Source organism: Pristiophorus japonicus, chromosome 4, assembly GCF_044704955.1.
Source record: "Pristiophorus japonicus isolate sPriJap1 chromosome 4, sPriJap1.hap1, whole genome shotgun sequence".
Classification (NCBI taxonomy): domain Eukaryota; kingdom Metazoa; phylum Chordata; class Chondrichthyes; family Pristiophoridae; genus Pristiophorus; species Pristiophorus japonicus.
In genome coordinates, this window is record NC_091980.1 from 276,231,138 (window position 1) to 276,253,070 (window position 21,933).

The 21,933-nt window shown below is 45.2% G+C and overlaps 1 protein-coding gene across 1 annotated transcript in view; it reads right to left on the reverse strand.

The window, feature by feature from the left end:
• Positions 1 to 334: 334 nt before the first annotated feature.
• The window catches only part of prima1 (proline rich membrane anchor 1), a 114,437-nt gene continuing 92,838 nt past the window's right edge, over positions 335 to 21,933 (reverse strand). Inside the window, exon 4 of the mRNA XM_070879515.1 lies at positions 335 to 1,585. Coding sequence (XP_070735616.1) covers positions 1,486 to 1,585 — 100 coding nt within the window. The 3' untranslated portion in view covers positions 335 to 1,485. The remainder of the gene's footprint in view (positions 1,586 to 21,933) is intronic.

Genomic DNA, 21,933 nt, shown 5'->3' on the forward strand with positions numbered 1-21,933 from the left:
AGAGAGCATCTGGGATGTGGCTTCAGTATTAGAAAATGCTACCAAGTCAGAGATGCATTTTAGTCGTATCTTGAGTAAACTAAAGCCTTTTTTACACTGGACTACATTTGCTTTTGAAGTCAATTAATATCAGTTTTAGAGGCAACACACACACAAATCTTTCAAATTTCCTTCACCTGTCAGAAAATGAATGCTACTGAACCTAAAACAGCTCACTTGCAAAACATACATTTAGATTAAAAAGTAGAAGAAAGTTTACTTTGGAAATTGGAAGTAAATCTTTAAAGTTCAATGAAAAATATATTTAAAAGATTCATATATGCAAAAATCCAGAAAATAATAAACATCAACTTAAATAACATAAGGGCTTAAGGAAGTGATGAGAAATCGGCCATCTTGACTAACCCTGCTGAATCTGTTCTACCACCAATGAATATTTCCAATGTTTATTCGAAAAACATTATGTTCAAAGTGCTGCAAATCATTATACAGTACATGTTTGATATAGAAAATAAATGTTTCTAACCTCATTTGAAGTATAAACCACTGGATTTGGTCTTGAGAAAAAAAAACATAATATTTTACCATGCTTGTGACTATTAACAGCACTCTTTATTGTGATTTAAAATAATGCTAAAGCAACTTGGGATAAAACCTGCCAGTGTAGAAAAGGCTTTATCAATCAAATCAAAAAATTATATGCCAATGAAGATTAAAAAGCACCTGTTTTAAAAGTCATTCACAAAACTTGACTGGCTATGTTTTCTGAAAGAATTAGTACATTTCGATGAGATGTCTTCAGATAAAGGAAATTGCAACATTTCGATGAGATGTCTTCAGATAAAGGAAATTGCAACATTTCGATGAGATGTATTCAGATAAAGGAAATTGCAACATTTCGATGAGATGAATTCAGATAAAGGAAATTGCATAGTCAATCAGATCGCAAATGCGCTTTGTGTGATAGACAGCCATGCTCTTTGTTGCTTCATTGGTTTTATGGAAGCGGTCTTCTCCCTTTCATTGTAACCTGTTTTATTCTGGAGACACTGGGTCATGCAGGTAAAGGCTTCAACATTCCCACTTCCTGTTGCAACTGAATACAAGAAGTTAAAACCATTTAAGTAGATTGCATTTATTTTGGCAAGAGTTTATAGATTGTTCGTGAGAACTAGTTGAGATTCACCCAGGTGCTGAGGCATCTTGAAGTTGTTGCTTTCAATGGAGACTGCAAGCAGCGATTATGCCTTTGTGAGGTCTTGTCTCTTACTTAGTTTGATTGGCAGGCTTATCCTCCACCTCACAGTCAACTGGGCTGAAGGGCAGTCTGCTTCTCTGCTGTGAATAACTGATGTGTTCACCTTTTTTTGAAATGCAGTCCTTATCCTCAGAACACCTTTTCAACCTTTGCACACAGCACGTTGTGTGTATTTTGAACTAAACACTCTCCTGTCTTGAAACAACTTTGCGGTAATTTTTTTTAAGTTAAATGATTGAACTATTTGTGCCCGGCATTTTGTTGTTTTGGGAGGTCATTGCATATTCAGCTCGACTTGTCCCATTCTCTTCTTTCCGCATGGGCTTCCTGATTCCAGTGCGGGAAGGATGGTTAAATGCAAGGAGAAACAAAACAGAAAAGAAATGTTAATTGTCAGTATTTATTAATCACATGCATTTGATATGTTTTTGGGAAAGGAAACTAATTTGCAGTGTTAAAAGGGAGTTTTCCATCACTTTTGGGACCTGAATGTTGAGCACTGTTTAATTAACTGTTAAGATTAGTCTAAGTGTTTGAGGAACTATAACACATTCACTTAAATCATCTTTTTCACTACATTTCCGCTTCAAAAACTGCAGAAATGTCTTAGTCAAGTGTCTGACTTAAATTCCAACAAAAGATGGTCCATGTGTCTGCCATGCTTATTAGGCTGCTTTTACAAAACAGCTCTCCCGGACAAGAAGTTGGTGAGCAGCATACCCAGACTTTCACAATTCCTGATGGAAGAGGCTCTGCATTGGAAGGTTGCACCTGTAAAAGCTGCCCTTGTCTCTCACCTGTTAAAGGACACACACCAAATAGTTTTTCATACAAGGCGAAATATGACCCGTTCCTTTTATCGAAGCACATTTTGGTTTTGAATGAAGAATCAGTAGCATCACTTTCCATCAGCGTTATGAATTAAGTGTTCATTGATTACACTGTTATAAAATCCCACAGTTTACTACTCATGATTTGACAGCGAGTTACAGAACTATTTATGATCCAACAATTAATTAAAATAAATCCCTCACCTAAACGGAAAATACTACGCACGCAACTTTTCCCTGAGAACCAGCTCCATAGAGTAAGGCATTTATAATCTAAAAGTAGTTTGATTCATTTTTAATGATTCCATGGTACTGTACATGTAGGATTAAGTGCCTTAATATATTATACATTTCCTGTGCTACAATAATCCACAAGTCATTAATGCAGTACAACAGCTTTGCATGCCAGCTTTACGAAGTACATTCACAAAAACGGTTCTCCCATGAATCCTTAAGTGAAGAGAGCCCGCTAATTTATTTATTCAGAATGCAAGAGCAGTTTGGTGATTTAGAAAATCTCCAGCTCCAAAATGTACCATTTTATTATATCAGTATATGCAAGTTAATTCAAGCAGCAGTAGAGTTTTGGACCAGATTCAGTCCAGAATGTACTTGGCTGTCCTGGTGACTGCCTGAAATAGTTAATTCCAGCCATAAAGGTTTACTGTGGAAATGCTATTCAAAGTTCTGGAATAAATGGGATCATAAATTATTTCTAAAAGAAAGAACTAGCTTTCTGTCTAATTCTAATAAGACAGAGTTACCTCTTTAAAAAAAATATATTCCACGGGGCAGAAAATCATCGGCGGCCAATTTTGGGCACAAAAACAGAGGTGGGGTTGCAATACCGCCCAAACCAGGAAACCCAAGGCAGGCCTCAAATTGGGCCTCGGGCCTTAACCAAATAATATGGGGGACTTCTAGTGCCTGTCATGCCTCCACAAAGAGCTGGTTTGAATTTCAGGGGACCACTGCAGATTTTGAGGGATTTTCATTGCAGCAACAGATGTTTATCATGTTTGATGATTTTGATAAAAGTGCACATTGCTGTGATAGACGACTTGCTTTTTATCCCTTAACAGATTGCACCTTTCCTTTCCTTGTAGAGGGTGACAGTCTCACACCTCACTGAAATATTTTTATATGATGAGATTCTCTTTCAAAAATGTTTGCAAAGAGAGCAAATTAGTTTGATGATAATCTCTGGAGAAAATCTTGTGCTGACAATTAGGCATGCTGCCTGCTTGTTTTAGGTTGCCCCTTGGCAACATCATCCAAAAACACAGCATCAGTTCCCACATGTATGCTGATGACACCCAGCTTGATCTCACTACCATTTCTCTCGACCCCTCTAAATTGTCAGACGGCTTGTCCGACATCCAGTTCTGGATGAGCAAAAATTTTCTCCAATTAAATATTGGGAAGACCGAAGCCATTGTTTCCAATTCCCGTCACAAACTTCGTTCCCTAGCCACGGACTCCATCCCTCTCCCCAACTTCTGTCTGAGGCTGAACCACATTGTTCGCAACCTCAGTGTCACATTTGACCCTGAAAAGAGCTTTCAACCACATATCCGCAGCATAACTAAGACTGCCTATTTCTACCTGCATAACATCACCCGTCTCCGCCCTTGCCTCAGCTCATCGGCTGTTGACACCCTCATCCATGCCTTTGTTACCTCTAGGCTGAGGGAGCATTGCACTGTCAGAGGTGCCGTCTTTCGGATGAGACGTTAAACCGAGGCCCCGTCTGCTCTCTCAAGTGGATGTAAAAGACTCCATGGCACTATTTCAAAGAAGAGCAGGGGAGTTATCCCCGGTGTCCTGGCCAATATTTATCCCTCAAATCAACATAACAAAAAAAAAACAGATTATCTGGTCATTATCACATTGTTGTTTGTGGGAGCTTGCTTGAGCCTACACAGTGACTACACTGCAAAAGTACTTCATTGGCTGTTAAGTGCTTTGAGTCGTCCAGTGGTTGTGAAAGGCGCTATATAAATCCAAGTCTTTATTTCTTTCTTTTTGACTATTCCAATGAACTCCTGGCTGGCCTCCCACATTCTACCCAACGTAAAAATTAGGTCATCCAAACCTCGGCTGCCCGTGTCCTAACTCACACCAAGTCCCACTCACCCATCACTCCTGTGCTCGCTGACCTACATTGGCTCCTGGTTAAGCAACATCTCGATTTCAAAATTGTCATCTTTGTTTTCAAATCCCTCCATGGCCTTGCCCCTTCCTATCTCTGTAATCTCCTTCAACCCCACAACCCCCTGAGATATCTGTGCTCCTCTAATTCTGCCTTCTTGAACATCCCTGAATATAATCGCTCAACCATTGCTGGCTGTGCCTTCTGTTGCCTACGCCGCTGATGTTCCCTCGTAGGTCGGGGCCTCTACGCTGCCCATGGCCGCTGCTTGCCGCTCCTTTTATGGCCCCGACCTGCCGCTGGGCCATAAAAGGAGCGGGGGCCATGGGCAGCGTGGAGGTCCCGACCTGCGAGCGAACATCAGTGGCAGGTCGGGGCCATAAAAGGAGCGGCGTGTGGAGGCCCAGGAGCAGTGTGGAGGCCAGTGTGAGCTGGTGCAGGAGGGCAATGGCTGTGAAGAGTGATGTCATCAAGATCCAGGTCGGTGATTGGAGCGTGGGCAGATACAGCAAGAGCAGCGAGGTCGGGGCGAAGGAGCGGCGAGAGACTGTGGAGGGACGTGATCGGAGCCCATGGGAGGCGCGAGTTTGGGGCCAGGGGCCCAGGGGCAGCACGGACCAGCCCACACTGCGATACGTGTGCACACTAGGTCCATGCAGCAGAGCTGGTCTCCAGTTGCCTTGGGTAATCCTTGCCACTGGACCAAGACCTAGCTCTGTCAAGCCCTTGTGGTGGCTGGAGTGCAACGGCCACCCAAACATTAAAAAAAATTCACGCACAGGCATCTTCCACCCTTCAGGAAGTAGTTCGGGTCCGTCATTGAAACACCTGTGAACTCGTCTTTTTTTTGGCGTGGAAGCAAGTCATCCTCGTTTCGAGGGACCGCCTATGATGGTGATGATGCCTAGGCTCTAAGCTCTAGAATTCCCTGCCGAAACCTCTCCGCCTCTTTCCTCCTTTAAGAAGCTTCTTAAAACATCCTTCTTTGACCAAGCTTTTAGTCACCTGCCCTAATTACTCCTTATGTGGCTCGGTGTCAAATTTTTTATCTTATAATACTCCTGTGAAGTGCCATGGGACGTTTTACTACGTTAAAGGTGCTATATAAATACAAGTTGTTGTTGTTGGAATAAGCAAGGATGTGTTGACACATGGGGGCTGAAATTGCCTCTCCCGATAAGGCCTTTGGACAGCGGCGGCCACGGGGTGGCGCGGAATGGCCAATCACTCGCCGTGGAGGGGCCGCCATTTTAGAAATTGCCCTTCCTTAAGAGTGGAGTGGTGTCCAGGATCGCTCCGCCTGTTTTCCCGCCGCAGTGTGCACGCACCGACTCCTTACTATCTGGTGGGGATCCCAGCGTGAAATTGCCCTTGCAAAATTGTCCCTTACCCAAAATTGCCCTGGGGACACAGCCCCGCCTCCGGCCGGTGCCCCGTCGGCTTTTGCTGTCAGAGCACTCTGTGTGAAATGACGGCACGGCTGCCCTTAATTGGCACTGCCGCGGCCGCCATGTTATTTTTTTTTGTCAGCCGACTGCCAAGTCGGCCCGCTAATTATACCCCCCCGGGTTCGGCTGGGCCGCCAACAGGCAGCCTGGCATCCCCTCTTGGGTGCCAGGCTGCTGGCCCAGCCGAAACCCTCCCTGGTGGCCTTGTGTTCCTAACTAAAATGAATGCAGAGTTCGCAGCGGTCCTCCCCTTTAACTGAAGGCGAGAGATGGTGTGACGCGCCAGCACAATGACGTTATCGTGCCAGCGCTGGTGACTGACAGCTGCGGACACTCCGTCCAGCCCCGCTAGTGACGGCCACTGCGTTCCGCTCTCACTTCCACCCTCATGATGATTCACTTTCACCCCACTGGGAAAAAACCCCGAGGAGTTGAATTTCACTGGATAGGCCACTGCATCCATCGCAGCGGCTAGAACACTTTAAAAATAGTAGGTGCGCCCCGTTTCCAGCGGGGAACAATTTTTACCCCAATGGGCTCATGTCATCACTTTCTGCAATGTCAAACATGTAGCTCCCAAAGATCAATTGTGTTGTGTGTGTAGAGAAAGCTGAATTAAGAAGAATGCAGTCACATAAGTATTGGAGAAACTTTCACCTTGACACAAAGATCATTTGCGCTTGTGCAATTTCCTAATTGGTTTATACTTGCACAGAGAAAAAAAGTATTAAAATTTTGTGCAGTAGCTGGTATTACCTCAGCAAAGAATAACTGGGACAAGGTAACAAAGGAAAAGATTACATTGTCGTCGCTGAGATTTTGTGCTGAAGTTGCTAAAGCACAAAGTAAAGAGAAGATGACATTTTTATGTTTTGGCTGGGAAGTGACTATTTCACCGACCAATTTGAAATACTGTAAATTGCACTTTCCTCAACTCAAATTTTGTGCTGAATTTCAGGTAGTTTTAGAGTGAGTGTGATAACAGTACAACCTTACCAATAGCTTAAAGTTGGATGCTGTGTCTAGTCCCTGTGTTGCTGGTGGTTCTGAACAGTCTTCTGTTCAGTGTTCTGTTCAGTGTTCTGTTAATGATGTTCCAGCACCAGCTAATTTGCCAGGTGTACCTGTATTACAGTAGCAAACATACTACTTCACTGGTTACTCCTACACGGCAAGTGAGCCCCAGGTGGGCAGAGAATACATTTCAAAGACACCCTCAAAGCCTCCTTGATAAAAAAAATGATTAAGAAAGGGAAGATAGACTATGAAAGTAAACTAGCACGAAATATAAAAACAGATAGCAAGAGTTTCTACAGGTATATAAAAAGGAAAAGAGTGACTAAATTAAATGTTGGTCCCTCAGAGGACAAGACTGGGGAATTAGTAATGGGGAAGATGGAGATGGCAGAAACTCTGAACAAATATTTTGTTATCAGTCTTTACGGGAGAGGACACTAAAAATATCCCAATAGTGGATAGTCAAGTGGCTATAGCGGGGGCGGAAGAACTTAACACAATCACAATCACTAAGGAGGTGGTACTCAGTAAGATAATGGGACTAAAGGCGGATACATCCCCTGGACCTGATGACTTGTATCCTAGTATCTTAAAAGAAGTTGCATCAGGGATAGTGGATGCATTGCTTGTAATTTACCAAAATTCCCTGGATTCTGGGGAGGTCCCAGCAGATTGGAAAACTGCAAATGTAACACCTCTATATAAAAGGAGGCAGACAAAAAGCAGGAAACTATAGACCAGTTAGCCTAACATCTGTGGTTGATAAAATGTTGGAGTCCATTATTAAAGAAGCAGTAGCAAGGCATTTGGAAAAACATAATTCAGTCAGGCAGAGTCAGCATGAATTTATGAATGGGAAGTCATGTTTGGCAAATTTGCTGGAATTCTTTGAGGATGTAACGAACAGGGTGGATAAAGGGGAATCAGTGGATGTGGTGTATTTGGACTTCCAGAAGGCATTTGACAAGGTGCCACATAAAAGGTTACTGCACAAGATAAAAGTTCATGGGTTGGGGGTAATATATTAGCATGGATAGAGGATTGGCTAACTAACAGGAAACAGAGAGTCGGGATAAATGGTTCATTCTCGGGTTGGCGGTCAGTAACTAGTGGGGTGCCGCAGGGATCAGTGCTGGGACCCAAACTATTTACAATCTATATTAACGACTTGGAAGAAGGGACCGAGTGTAACTTAGGCAAGTTTGCTGGTGATACAAAGATGGGAGGAAAAGCAATGTGTGAGGTGGACACAAAAAATCTCCAAAAGGGCATAGACAGGCTAAATGAGTGGGCAAAAATTTGGCGATAGAGTATAATGTTGGAATGTGTGAGGTCATGCACTTTGGCAAAAAAAAATCAAAGAGCAAGTTATTATTATTTAAATGGAGAAAGATTGCAAAGTGCTGCAGTACAGCGGGACCTGGGGGTAATGTGCATGATACACAAAAGATTAGTATGCAGGTACAGCAAATGATCAGGAAAGCCAATGGAATCTTGGCCTTTATTGCAAAGGGGATAAAAGCAGGGAAGTCTTGCTACAGTTATACAGGGTATTGGTGAGGCCACATCTGGAATACTGCGTACAGTTTTGGTTTCCATATTTAAGAAAGGATATACTTGCTTTGGAGGCAGTTCAGAGAAGGTTCACTAGGTTGATTCCAGAGTTGAGGGGGTTGACTTATGAGGAAAGGTTGAGTAGGTTGGCCTCTACTCATTGGAATTCCGAAGAATGAGAGGCAATGTTATCGAGACGTATAAGATTATGAGGGGGCTAGAAAGGTGGATGCAGAGAGGATGTTTCCACTGATGGGGGAGACTAGAACTAGAGGGCATGATCTTAGAATTAGGGGCCACCCATTTAAAATTGAGATGAGGAGGAATTTCTTCTCCCAGAAGGTTGTAAATCTGTGGAATTCGATGCCTCAGAGAGCTGTGGAAGCTGGGTCAGTGAATAAATTTAAGACAGAGATAGACAGTTTCTTAACCGATAAGGGAATAAGGGATTATGGGGAGCGGGCAGAGAAGTGGACCTGAGTCCATGATCGGATCAGCCATGACCGTATTAAATGGCGGAGCAGGCTCGAGGGGACGTATGGCCTACTCCTGCTCCTATTTCTCATGTTCTTATAAAGTACAACATCCGCACTGGCACTTGGGAATCCCTGGCCCAAGACCGCCTTAAGTGGAGGAAGAGCCTCCGGGAGGGCGTTGAGCATCTCAAGTCTCGTTGCCGAGAGCATGCAGAAATCAAGCGCAGATAGCGGAAGGAGCGTTCGGCAAACCAGACAACCTACCCACCCCTTCCTTCAACCACTGTCTGTCTCACCTGTGACAGAGACTGTAATTCTCATATTGGACTGTACAGCCACCTAAGAACTCACTTTTAGAGTGGAAGCAAATCTTCCTCGATTCCGAGGGACTGCCTATGATGATGACTTCATTGGTTGATCAAGAATGTTATGTCTGTTTCGAATTGACCTTGAAGCATCAAAGTGAACACAGTGACTATCCACCTCCATTGGTATATTAAATAAGATGGAAAGAGTCTAATAGAGTGCAAATTTTTCAGGCAGGGAATACACTTGAATGGCCTTTCCTTATTCAATAGTTGTTGTGTTACTAAATGAAAGCCTTGCCTGCTTTCTGACTCCAGCAAATGGTAAAGGATGAGTTAGTCATTTACCCAACGCACTGCAATTCCTTACTTGTATTTTTTGATTAGATCGTGTATTTTCACATGTGCATGACTATTGCAATTCTAGCAATTTAAATTTTTCAGAGATTTCAAGAAAAATGTTGTACATCTTAGCTGTTTTAGCTTAAATGCATCACTTTAAGCCTGGTTAACTGAGTGAGTTGGATATTCTGCAAATGGAATCTGCAGTTGTCAACCAATTACTTTTTACATTAACAGCTGGCAGCTTCAAAGTAATTTGATGTGTTTTGCCTTCCAAGTCCCAAATAAATAGGTCATCGGGTCTTTAGATCACCGGGGCTGAACAGGTAGTGTAGATGTCACTTTCATTAACGCGTCCTTTGATGGTAAAATTATGCTGCCTATTAGCTAACAACTCTTTTAAGGAACAAAATAAACAGTTAGATCACGTACCCCCCGATCGGGGGGACACTCCAGACACTTTTCAACTGCCCTTTTTAAAAAAAATTTTTTGTTTTTTTTGTGGGTTTTTTTGTGATTTTTTTTGGGCATTAAAATCATATATTTTACAAGTGCCCCCTATAAAAGGGGAGGGAGACACTAAAACCGGCAATTAAAACAAATTAAACTTTAAAACATATAAAATCAAATTAAAATTTGGTTGCCGGGGGTAATGATACACTCCAGTCCCTCCGGTGCCCACCTCTCGCGGAAGGCCACAAGCGTACCGGTGGACACCGCGTGCTCCATCTCTAAGGACACCCTGGCCCGGATGTAAGCGCGGAAGAGAGGCAGGCAGTCGGGCTGAACGACCCGCTCGACCGCCCGCTGCCTGGACCGGCTGATGGCACCCTTGGCCGTGTCCAGGAGCAGTCCTACAAGGAGGCCTTTGGAACTACCCGCTCCCCTCCGCACAGAGTGCCCAAAGATCAGGAGTGTGGGACTGAAGTGCAGCCAGAAATTGAGGAGCAGCCCCTTTAAATAATGGAACAGGGGCTGCAACCTCGTGCATTCAATAAAAACATGGAACACGGACTCTTCCAGACCGCAGAAATTGCAGGTGGCCTGGGAGCCCGTGAAACGGCTTAAAAATTTATTGCACGGGACTGCTCCGTGCACCACCCTCCAGGCCAAGTCCCCGATAAATAGTGGGAGGACTCCCGCGTAGAGTGCACTCCATCGGGGACCCCCGCCTCCTCGGGACGGCAAGATGGTACGCCATGGCGTGTCCGGACGGCAGACGAGGATGGCAAGGTTAAGAGTGTGCAGGAGCAGCCCGTACAGGAAACCCCTCCGCGCAGAACTGAAAGGCACGGAGGGGATTTCCCCGAGGCGGCTCAAGTTGTGAGGCGCGGCTCCCAAGGGAGGTTCCGGGGTTTGGCGCCGATGAGGAATTCCGTCTGGACGGAGGTCAGTTCGGACGGGATCTCCCCACGTACTTGAGCCTCCTCGACCTATTAGCTAACAAGCCTTGTTTGGTGGGGTGGGGTGAAATCTAATTAATGATGGTCATTGCTCTTTGGTAGCAATGTGAAATGGTGCCAATCAATTAGGTATCAGGATGGGAATTGCAGAAGCCAGCAGTGATCAAACTAACATTGGTACAAATTTTCCATTTACAACAACTTGATCTGCACCTCAAGAGTATACAAATGACCTTTTTTTTTTTAGCTCCTTTTGATAATTATGAGCAAATATTCTCGGCAGTGCATTTTTATGTCACAGAAAAATAATGCCTGTTCTCTCAGATCTGTGTAATTCTGGCAGGAGGCTGAGGGGAAGCAGATTTGCAACCTCTATGCGTAATTTACTGATTTTTTTTTGCAGTATTGGGCCTGAAATCCGGGTTTCTTCTTTCCGCGGGTGTTCGACTAAAAATAGGAGAAAAGATGCGCACTTACCTTTTGGTCGAACGCTTACCAGAGATTCCGGACTCAATGCCTCCTCTAATTGCACAACAGAGCGCGTTCACATTGGGGCGTCCGTAGGAGTCACGTGGGCCTGGACAGCCAATCACGGTAAAGTATTTTCTCATTCCTAGTAATAGGAGTTCTGTAAGTCCAAAACTCCTATTACTATGAATAAGAAATACCACCAAACACCCAAACACTACATAATTTTTTTTTTTAAAACACCTCGCATAAATACATATTAGAAATTAAAGATGATAGAAATGGTTTTGGAAAAAAAATTGCCGATTTTTAAAAAAAGTTTTAATTATGGTTAAAATAAAATTACCTGAGTGGGCACGGTTTTTAACATAAATATCTATTTTTAAATTTTATTTTTATATGCTTTTGATACGTTTTAAAACTCTTACGCTGGAAGAATTTTAAGGACATTCACAGGGGAAGAGATGAGGAAGTACCACGATCTGTGCCGTGGGAATGTGCTTCTCCCCGAGATGCGTGTGATCTGTCAAGCCAGAAACTTGACAGATTGGAAAAGCCAGTTTTCGGCGCATGCGCACTGTGTGCTGAAAACCAGCTTTTGCAATGCCTTCCTGGGCCCGTACACACTCAGTATGGACCCGGGAGGCAGGTATTTCAGGGCCTATATTTCCTGGGTAACATTCTGACTTTTCCTAAGGATCCTTTTCGTAGCTTTCAGAATAATGCCCGAAACTAAGGATATCACTGAGCGGCTGCAGGGCATTCTGGGGGCGAGAGGGTGAACAGCCAGAGGTCGTGGTCCACATCGGTACCAATGACGTAGGTAGGAAGAGGAATGATGTCCTGCAGGCAGAGTTTAGGGAGCTAGGAGAGAGATTAAAAATCAGGACCTCACAGGTAGTAATCTCCGGATTACACCCAGTGTCACGAGCTAGTGAGTACAGAAATAGGAGGATAGAGCAGATGAATACGTGGCTGGAGAGATGGTGCAGGCGGGAGGGCTTTAGTTTCCTAAGGCAATGGGACTGCTTCTGGGGGAGGTGAGACCCGGACGGATTGCACCTCAACAGAGCCGGGACCAATATCCTCGTGGGGGGGTTTGCTAGTGCTGTTGGGGAGGGTTTAAACTAGCTTGGCAGGGGGATGGGAACCTGAAAATAGATTCAGTAGGGAAGGGAGTAAAGAAGGAATTAGAAAGCAAAAATAAAGAAAGTGAGTTTGAAGGAGAGAGGAAACAAGAAAGAAAAAATGGTTAAAAATCCAACTTAAATGCACTTTGTCTAAATGCACGTAGCATTTGGAACAAAATAAATGAGTTGACGGCACAAATTGAGGCAAATGGGTATGATCTGATAGCTATTACAGAGATGTGGTTGCAAGGTGACCAGGACTGGGAATTAAATATTCAGGGGAACCTGACAATCCAGAAGGACAGACAGAAAGGAAAAGGAGGTGGGGTAGCTCTATTGATAAAGGATGGAATTACTGCAGAAGTAAGAAACAATATTGGTTCAAATGATAAGGGTGTTGAAACAGTTTGGGAACAATAAGGGGAAAAAGTCACTGGTATGTGTAGTCTATAGGCCCCCTAACAGTAGCAGCTCTGTTAGTAGCCCTGCAGTATCAGGAAATAGTGGGGGCTTGTAAAAAGGGAACAGCAATAATCATGGGTGATTTTAACCTTCATATTGATTGAACAAATCAAATTGGTCAGGGTAGCCTTGAGGAGGAGTTCATAGAGTGCGTAAGGGACGGGTTCCTTGAGCAGTATATAACAGAACCAACCAGGGGACAGGCTATCTTAGATCTGGTCCTGTGTAATGAGACAGGATTAATAAACAATCTCCTAGTAAAGGATCCCCTCGGAATGAGTGATCATAGCATGATTGAATTTCAAATTCAGATGGAGGGTGAGAAAGTAGGATCTCTGACCAGCGTACTAAGCTTAAATAAAGGAGACTATGAAGGTATGAGGGCAGAGTTGGGTAAAGTGGACTGGGAAAATAGATTAAAGTGTAGGACGGTTGATGAACAGTGGTGTACATTTAAGGAGATATTTCACAACTCTCAGGAAAAATATATTCCAGTGAGGAGGAGATGGTGTAAGAGAAAGGATAGCCATTCATGGCTAACTAAAGAAATAAAGGACGGTATCCAATTAAAAACAAGGGCATACAAAGTGGCCAAAACTAGTGGGAGGACAGAAGACTGGGAAGCTTTTAAAAGCCAGCAAAGAATGACTAAAACAATGATTAAGAAAGGGAAGATAGTCTATGAAAGTAAACTAGTGCAAAATATAAAAACAGATAGCAACAGTTTCTATAGGTATATAAAAAGGAAAAGGGTGGCTAAAGTAAATGTTGGTCCCTTAGAGGACAAGACCAGGGAATTAGTAATGGGGGACATGGAGATGGCAGAAACTCTAAACAAATATTTTGTATCAGTCTTTACGGTAGAGGACACTAACAATATTCAACAGTGGATAATCTAGGTGCTATAGGCGGGGAGGAACTTAGCACAATCACAATCACAAAGGAGGTGTACTCAGTAAGATAATGGGACTAAAGGCAGATAAATCCCCTGGGTCTGATGGCTTGCATCCTCGGGTTTTAAGAGAAGTAGGTCCCAGCAGATTGGAAAACTGCAAATGTAACGTCCCTATTTAAAAAAGGAGGCAGTCAAAAAACAGGAAACTATAGACCAGTTAGCCTAACATCTGTGGTTGGGAAAATGTTGGAGTCCATTTTTAAAGAATCAGCAGCAGGATATTTGGAAAAGCAAAATTCGGTCAGGCAGAGTCAGCATGGATTTATGAAAGGGAAGTCATGTTTGACAAATTTACTGGAATTTTTTGAGGAGGTAACGAACAGGGTGGATAAAGGGAAATCAGTGGATGTGATGTATTTGGAGTTCCAGAAGGCAATTGACAAGGTGCCACATAAAAGGTTACTGCATAAGATAAAAGTTCACGGGGTTGTGGGTAATACATTAGCATGGATAGATGATTGGCTGACAAACAGAAAACAGAGAGTCGGGATAAATGGTTCATTCTCTGGTTGACAATCAGTAACTAGTGGGGTGCCTCAGGGATCAGTACTGGGAGCCCAACTATTTACAGTCTATACTAATGACTTGGAAGAAGGGACTGAGTGTAACGTAGCTAAGTTTGCTGATGAGACAAAGATGGGAGGAAAAGCAATGAGTGAGGAGGACACAAAAAATCTGAAAAAGGACAGACAGGCTAAGTGATTGGGCAAAAATTTGGCAGATGGAGTATAATGTTGGAAAGTGTGAGGTCATGCACTTTGGCAGAAAAAAAATCAAAGAGCAAGTTATTATTTAAATGGAGAAAAATTGCAAGTACCGCAGTACAGCGGGACCTGGGGCTATTTGTGCACGAAACACAAAAGGATAGTAAGCAGGTACAGCAAGTGATCAGGAAGGCCAATGGTATCTTGGCCTTTATTGCAAAGGGGATGGAGTATAAAAGCAGGGAAGTCTTACTACAGCTATATAAAGGTATTGGTGAGGCCACATCTGGAATACTGCATGCAGTTTTGGTTTCCATATTTACGAAAGGATATACTTGCTTTGGAGGCAGTTCAGAGAAGGTTCACTAGGTTGATTCCGGGAATGAGGGGGTTGACTTATGAGGAAAGATTGAGTAGGTTGGGCCTCTACTCATTGGAATTCTGAAGAATGAGAGGTGATGCTTGACAAGGTGGATGCAGAGAGGATGTTTCCACTGATGGGGAAGACTCGAACTAGAGGGCACAATCTTAGAATAAGGGGCCGCCCATTTAAAACAGAGATGAGGAGAAATTTCTTCTCAGAGGGTTGTGAATCTATGGAATTCACTGCCTCAGAGAGCTGTGGAAGCTGGGACAATGATTAAATTTAAGACAGAAATAGATGGTTTCTTAATCGATAAGGGGATATTGGGAGCGGGCAGGGAAGTGGAGCTGCGTCCATGATCAGATCAGCCATGGTCTTATTGAATGGCGGAGCAGGCTCGAGAGGCTGTATGGCCTACTCCTGTTCCTATTTCTTATGTTCTTATGAAACATGAGACTTTGCTGTCTCTTGTACTGAGTTATGGAGATGTGATTTCTGATTGATACTAGAATGGTATGCCTACCTGTCATTCTCTGACACAATAATTGCTTTCACAACACAAGTAGTTACAGCAATTACTAGGCAAAATGCTAAACTTACTGAAGAAAAATTTTGTTTTCAGAAGCAATGTTTGGAATGAAAGTTGTGATCTGACAGTAACATCAATGGACTTATCCTTATTGTCTAACAGCTGTTGCATAAATTGCGAACTAGGAACCATTACATTTTCTTTAACCATATCAGAGTCCTGGATGTTACTATTTCACTGTGAGTCTAAAGCATTTTAATGGAATAAAAATCTTGGGGCTAATTTAATTTTTTGGCAATAATGTAAAACAATTGATTCTTCCATGTGCAAGTGTCACCACAGATCATTAAATATACAAGCACCTTTAGATTTATTGGCCCCAAGTTTCGCCATGATTTGCTCCTGATTTTTAGGAGCAACTGGTGTAGAACGGAGTATCTTAGAAATCGGAATTCTCGCCATTTAGTTTGCTCCAGTTCTAGTCAGTTGGACCAGTTTCACTTTGGAACAGAATTTTTTTTTCAAAAGGGGGCGTGTCCAGCCACTTACGCCTGTTTTCAAAGTTTCGTCAGTGAAAACTTACTCCAAACTAACTTAGAATGGAGTAAGTGAAGATTTTTGTACGCTCGAAAAAACCTTGTCTACATTTTAGAAAATCAGGCGTAGGTTACAAATCAGGCGTAGGTAATGGGGTGGGGGGGGGTTTAAAGGGAAGTTTACAAACATTAAACACTTCAATTTTACAAATAAAGAGCCATCATCAATAATAAATGATAAAAACATCAATAAGTCAACCAATAAATCAATCAAAAAAAATTAATAAGAAATAATTTTTTTTTAAAATCAATAAATAAAACATTTTCTACTTACCGACTGCAGCATCGGGAGCCCTTCAACAGCGTGCTGGGATGCCCCCCTCAGTGTGTCTCTGTAAGTGTCTCTATCTCTCTGTCTGTCTGCTTGTGTGTGTCTCTCATTCTCTGTCTGTCAATGTCTGTGTTTCTGACCAGCGAGGGGAGGGGGTTAGAGGGAGTGAGGGGGGGAGCAGAGGGAGGGAAGGGGGAGGGATGGGGGAGAAGGGGGAGGGGGAGGGGGGAGAAGGGAGGGATGGGGGAGGAGGGGGGGAGAAGGTGGAGAAGGGAGAAGGGGAGGGGGAAGGAGAAGGGGGAGGGGGGAGGAGGAGAAGGGGAGGAGGGGGGAGAAGGGGGAGAGAGGAGGAGACAGGGGAGGGGGGGAGGAGGAAGAGGAGGAGAAGAGGGAGGGGAGGGGGGAGAAGGGGAGGGGAGGGGGGAGAAGGGGAGGGGAGGGGGGAGAAGGAGGAGGGGAGGGGGGAGAAGGGGGAGGGGAGGGGGAGGGGAGGGGGAGGGGGGGAGAAGGGGGAGGGGGAGGAGAAGGGGGAGGGAGAAGGGGAGGGTGGAGGAGGAGAAGGGGAGGAGGGGAAGGGGGAAGGGGGGAGGAGGGGAAGGGGGGAAGAGGGGAGAGGGAAGGGGGGAGGAAGGGAAGGGGGGGAGGGGAGGAGGTGAAGGGGGAGGGGGGGAGGAGGAAAAGGGGGAAGGGGAGGAGAAGAAGGGGGGGAGGAGGAGAAGGCGGGAGGAGAAGGGGGGAGGAGGAGAAGGGGGGAGGAGGAGAAGGGGGGAAAGGAGAAGGGGAAAGGAGAAGGGGGAGAGGAGAAGGGGGGAGAGGGGGGAAGGAGAAGGGGGGAGGAGAGGGGGGGAAGGAGAAGGGGGGGAAAGGAGAGGGGGGAAGGAGATGGGGGGAAAGGAGATGAGGGGGGGAAAGGAGATGTGGTGGGGGGGGGAAAGGAGAAGGGGGAGGGAGGCTGAACGGGCCGGGCCCGGCTGGGCCCGAGATTTCGGGCAGGGCCCGTCCCCAGCACCAGATTTACAGGTAGGTGGTGTTGGGTCGGGTCGGGATCGCAGGTCGGGGTCGGGAGCGCGGCTCGGGGGGATGGTGGGAGGGAGGTCGGTTCAGTTCAGGTCGGGGGGAGGGAGGGAGAGGGAGGTCAGGTCAGGGGGAGGGAGTTCAGGTCGGGTCCAGTCGGGTGGGCGGGGGGGGAAGCGGGAGTCGGGTCAGTGTCGGGTCCGGTCCGGAGGCGGGAAGCGGGAGTCGAGTCGGGTCGGGAGGAAGCAAGAGCTGGCCGTGGGAGGAGCCTTATTCTCGCAGCCCCAGTGAGGCCATTCGGCCAGGGCTAGGGGCTGCGTGCTTCGGGCCCCTCCCACACAGTTTTGGGCGCCTGGAGCTACTGCACATGTGTGCCCAATGTAGCGCGCATGTGCAGAGGTCCCGGCACTGTTTTCAGCTCAGGGACCTGGCTCCGCCCCCTATAGCGCCTGCTGCGCTGCGCCGAGCTGCAAATGACCTGCAGGGAGGTGGAGAATCTGGAAGTTTTTTTTAGGCGCACTTTGTGGCGCGAAAAACGGGCGTCCAGGTCGGGACTGCGCCGTTCTAGGCGCGGCTCGAAACTTGGGCCCATAAATATATTGGACCAAAAGTCGGTGTTATCTCTAATTTTCCCAAAGTATCATCCAATGGCAAGAGCTCTGAGGATTATTTTTAATCTTGGATATTACAGCAAAAAAATGTTAATGTAGAGAAATTTGGGGGCGAAATTGCCCCTTTTTCTAGCCCCGTCAGCGCCCCTGCAAGATAGTTTTCACCTGGGGGGTTGGGAGAGGGGAGCGGTACCGCTTTGCGGGAAATTGCCTAGGTGTTTGTGGAGGGGGGGGAGGCATTGCCATGGCAGCAGCAAGCCCTGCGGTTAGCACCCGCCGGACAGCCGCACAACCGCCGATGACATCATTGTCGTACACGGCGACCCCTCACCGTCCCACGCTGGCCTCTTCCTGCCCGGCGGGGAAATTGCCCTGCGGGCCATGAGGCTGGCACAAGCAGATTTCAACAAGCCAACATGTGATGCTTAAAGGGGAGGGTGCCAGCGCCCCGGGACGCCATCTTTTTTTGTCGTCAGATTCTTGGGTCGGCTCAACAATGGCGGCCCTAGCGTGCAGCCACGCACTCCGTCTTGGGTGCCGGGCTGCTGGCCCAGTCGCACGCTACCCTGGTGGCCCAGTGGAGGCCATCAGAGGCCATGCAGAATGCGCAGCGGCCTTCCCCTTTAATCGAAAGGGAGAGATGTTGAAGCATGTCAGCGCTACGCTGAGCAGCCACGTGGTACTTGACTCCCAGCCCTAGTAGCAGCCTTGACAAATCTTCTGGAATTTTTTGAGGATGTTTCCAGTAAAGTGGACAAGGGAGAACCAGTTGATGTGGTATATTTGGACTTTCAGAAGGCTTTCGACAAGGTCCCACACAAGAGATTAATGTGCAAAGTTAAAGCACATGGGATTGGGGGTAGTGTGCTGACGTGGATTGAGAACTGGTTGTCAGACAGGAAGCAAAGAGTAGGAGTAAATGGGGACTTTTCAGAATGGCAGGCAGTGACTAGTGGGGTACCGCAAGGTTCTGTGCTGGGGCCCCAGCTGTTTACATTGTACATTAATGATTTAGACGAGGGGATTAAATGTAGTATCTCCAAATTTGCGGATGACACTAAGTTGGGTGGCAGTGTGAGCTGCAAGGAGGATGCTATGAGGCTGCAGAGCAACTTGGATAGGTTAGGTGAGTGGGCAAATGCATGGCAGATGAAGTATAATGTGGATAAATGTGAGGTTATCCACTTTGGTGGTAAAAACAGAGAGACAGACTATTATCTGAATGGTGACAGATTAGGAAAAAGGGAGGTGCAACGAGACCTGGGTGTCATGGTTCATCAGTCATTGAAGGTTGGCATGCAGGTACAGCAGGCAGTTAAGAAAGCAAATGGCATGTTGGCCTTCATAGCGAGGGGATTTGAGTATAGGGGCAGGGAGGTGTTACTACAGTTGTACAGGGTCTTGGTGAGGCCACACCTGGAGTATTGTGTACAGTTTTGGTCTCCTAACCTGAGGAAGGACATTCTTGCTATTGAGGGAGTGCAGCGAAGGTTCACCAGACTGATTCCCGGGATGGCGGGACTGACCTATCAAGAAAGACTGGATCAACTGGGCTTGTATTCACTGGAGTTCAGAAGAATGAGAGGGGACCTCATAGAAACATTTAAAATTCTGACGGGGTTAGACAGGTTAGATGCAGGAAGAATGTTTCCAATGTTGGGGAAGTCCAGAACCAGGGGACACAGTCTAAGGATAAGGGGTAAGCCATTTAGGACCGCGATGAGGAGGAACTTCTTCACCCAGAGAGTGGTGAACCTGTGGAATTCTCTACCACAGAAAGTTGTTGAGGCCAATTCACTAAATATATTCAAAAAGGAGTTAGATGAGGTCCTTACTACTAGGGGGATCAAGGGGTATGGCGAGAAAGCAGGAATGGGATACTGAAGTTGCACGTTCAGCCATGAACTCATTGAATGGCGGTGCAGGCTAGAAGGGCCGAATGGCCTACTCCTGCACCTATTTTCTATGTTTCTACGTTTCTATGTTACCGCCCTCAAAGGAAATGGAGCGGGGGAGATTGTGCTCAGCTTCCTTTCAGGGGCAGTAATTCCGCGGCGGGGTCAGGACTTCCGCGGCGAACGCTAAAAGTCCTGGTCCCGGCAGGTTACCGCCCCAATTGGGATGCAGGGCAATTTTGCTTCCTTGATTTTTAACACTTAGGGGTCAAAATTGCCACTTTTTGCAATGCCCATTTGCATTGGGGGGGCACTATGGTGGCATGAAACACTTTTTGCCCATGGGTGGGGTGGTGGGGGAGGGCTATACCGGCTCCCGTGAAATGGCGCAAGAGTGAGCAGGGGCGTTGCAACAGTAGCGCTGCGTATGGTGATTGCGTGGTGGCCCGGGGGTCACCAGCGGGGCACGGCCGGGGCAAATTCACGGCCAGGGTGGGACTTCCGGACTGGGCACAGGAAGTCCCACTCCGAGCAGGTTATCGCCCCAATCGGAATTTCTCCCTAATAAAATTGTAGAATGATACAGCACATAGTAGCCGTTATCTTACTATTGTAACCAAAATATAATAAAATACAATAATCGTTGACTCTGGCATTTAGATGATGATTGAATCTGTTTTTAGTGTCTTCTGACAAACAAAGGTTTTTGCTTAAATCGATTGTATGAAGAAATGTCGAATTAAACATAATGTTCAGAAGATAGCTGAATAATTTACAAGTCCTGCAGATAGTAATATTGTGGTTGCTGATAAATAAGGCAATTCTTATATTTCATCAGACTGTGGAATAATTTATGATGCAAGTTATTTTATTGAAAATCAAACAATATCAGTTACTGAATGGCTAGAACATTTCCAGGACCTGAATCGGATCTCGTCCTGTGGAAACATGGCTCTATTAAAATAAATAAGCAGTGGGGAGACTGAGAGCCATCTCAGCTTCAGAAAGGGCATGAGCAATATTTGAAATTATAATTTAAAAAAAATTAAATATAAATAATTAAACTTTTTGGATATATATTTAAAGCCTTATCCGAGTATTCTTTTAAAATAAGCATTTTTACAGAATTAATACACTATCATTAGCAGGTTACATTTGTCAAAAGGTCACACAGGTCAAAGTTGAACCAGCACTCTGGTACAACACTACAAATTACAGAAAAAAACATGAGATTTGTACATATTATCTGTTTTGGGGTTGCAATATAGCTAAGTTTCCTGTGAAGACAAACCAATTTTTATAAATCTTTTATTTTAAGTATATTAAAAACTGAATGGAAGATCGACAACATTTTTCCTTCTGCTACACACCAATGTGTATTCTGATTCAGGCTATGAAATATATAGAGTGAAAATAGGCAACTCTCTCACACTGTTTGAACTGCAATCAATGTTTAAACATTGTAAGGGACACATGCCGAGCTGACGTTTGTTGGATATAGTACTGACCTTCTAAGCACATGCTCTTGTGTTGAATCCATGCTTGCCCACTTCAGTTAGGATGAGCATTTAACATATGTTTAGCTAGGCCTCTAGGTAGTTAAACATTCCATTTCTGACTTGAAAAAGGACTGATAGGATGACCTCAATTTGTACTGATGGTTGTAAACTAAGACTTTAGTACAAAGAAGGATCCCATATTGAATACGTAGAAGATCATATGACTCAATGCATATTCAGCGCTCCATATATTCAATTAAATCTATTTTAGAAATCATATCGAATACCAGATAGACTACTTTGATTGTGCTTTCCCTTAATCAGACAACATTGAAGGTTCTTACTGTACAGCATGTCACATTTAGTGTTAAAAAGCTAATAAAAATGTAATTCAGACAAAGTTTCCTCTCTCTCGCTCACTCTCCCGCCCTCGGCCCCCACCTCGCTCTCGCTCCCCCTCTCTCTTTATAAACACTGGTTCACCACAACTGGAGTATTGTGTCCAATTTTGGGCACCATGCTTTAGGAAGGATATGAAGGCCTTGGAGTGGGTGCAGAATAGACTTACAGGAATGGTTCCAGGGATGAGGAACTTCAGTTACATGGATAGACTGGAGAAGCTGGGTAATTCTCCTTGGAGCAGAGAAGAT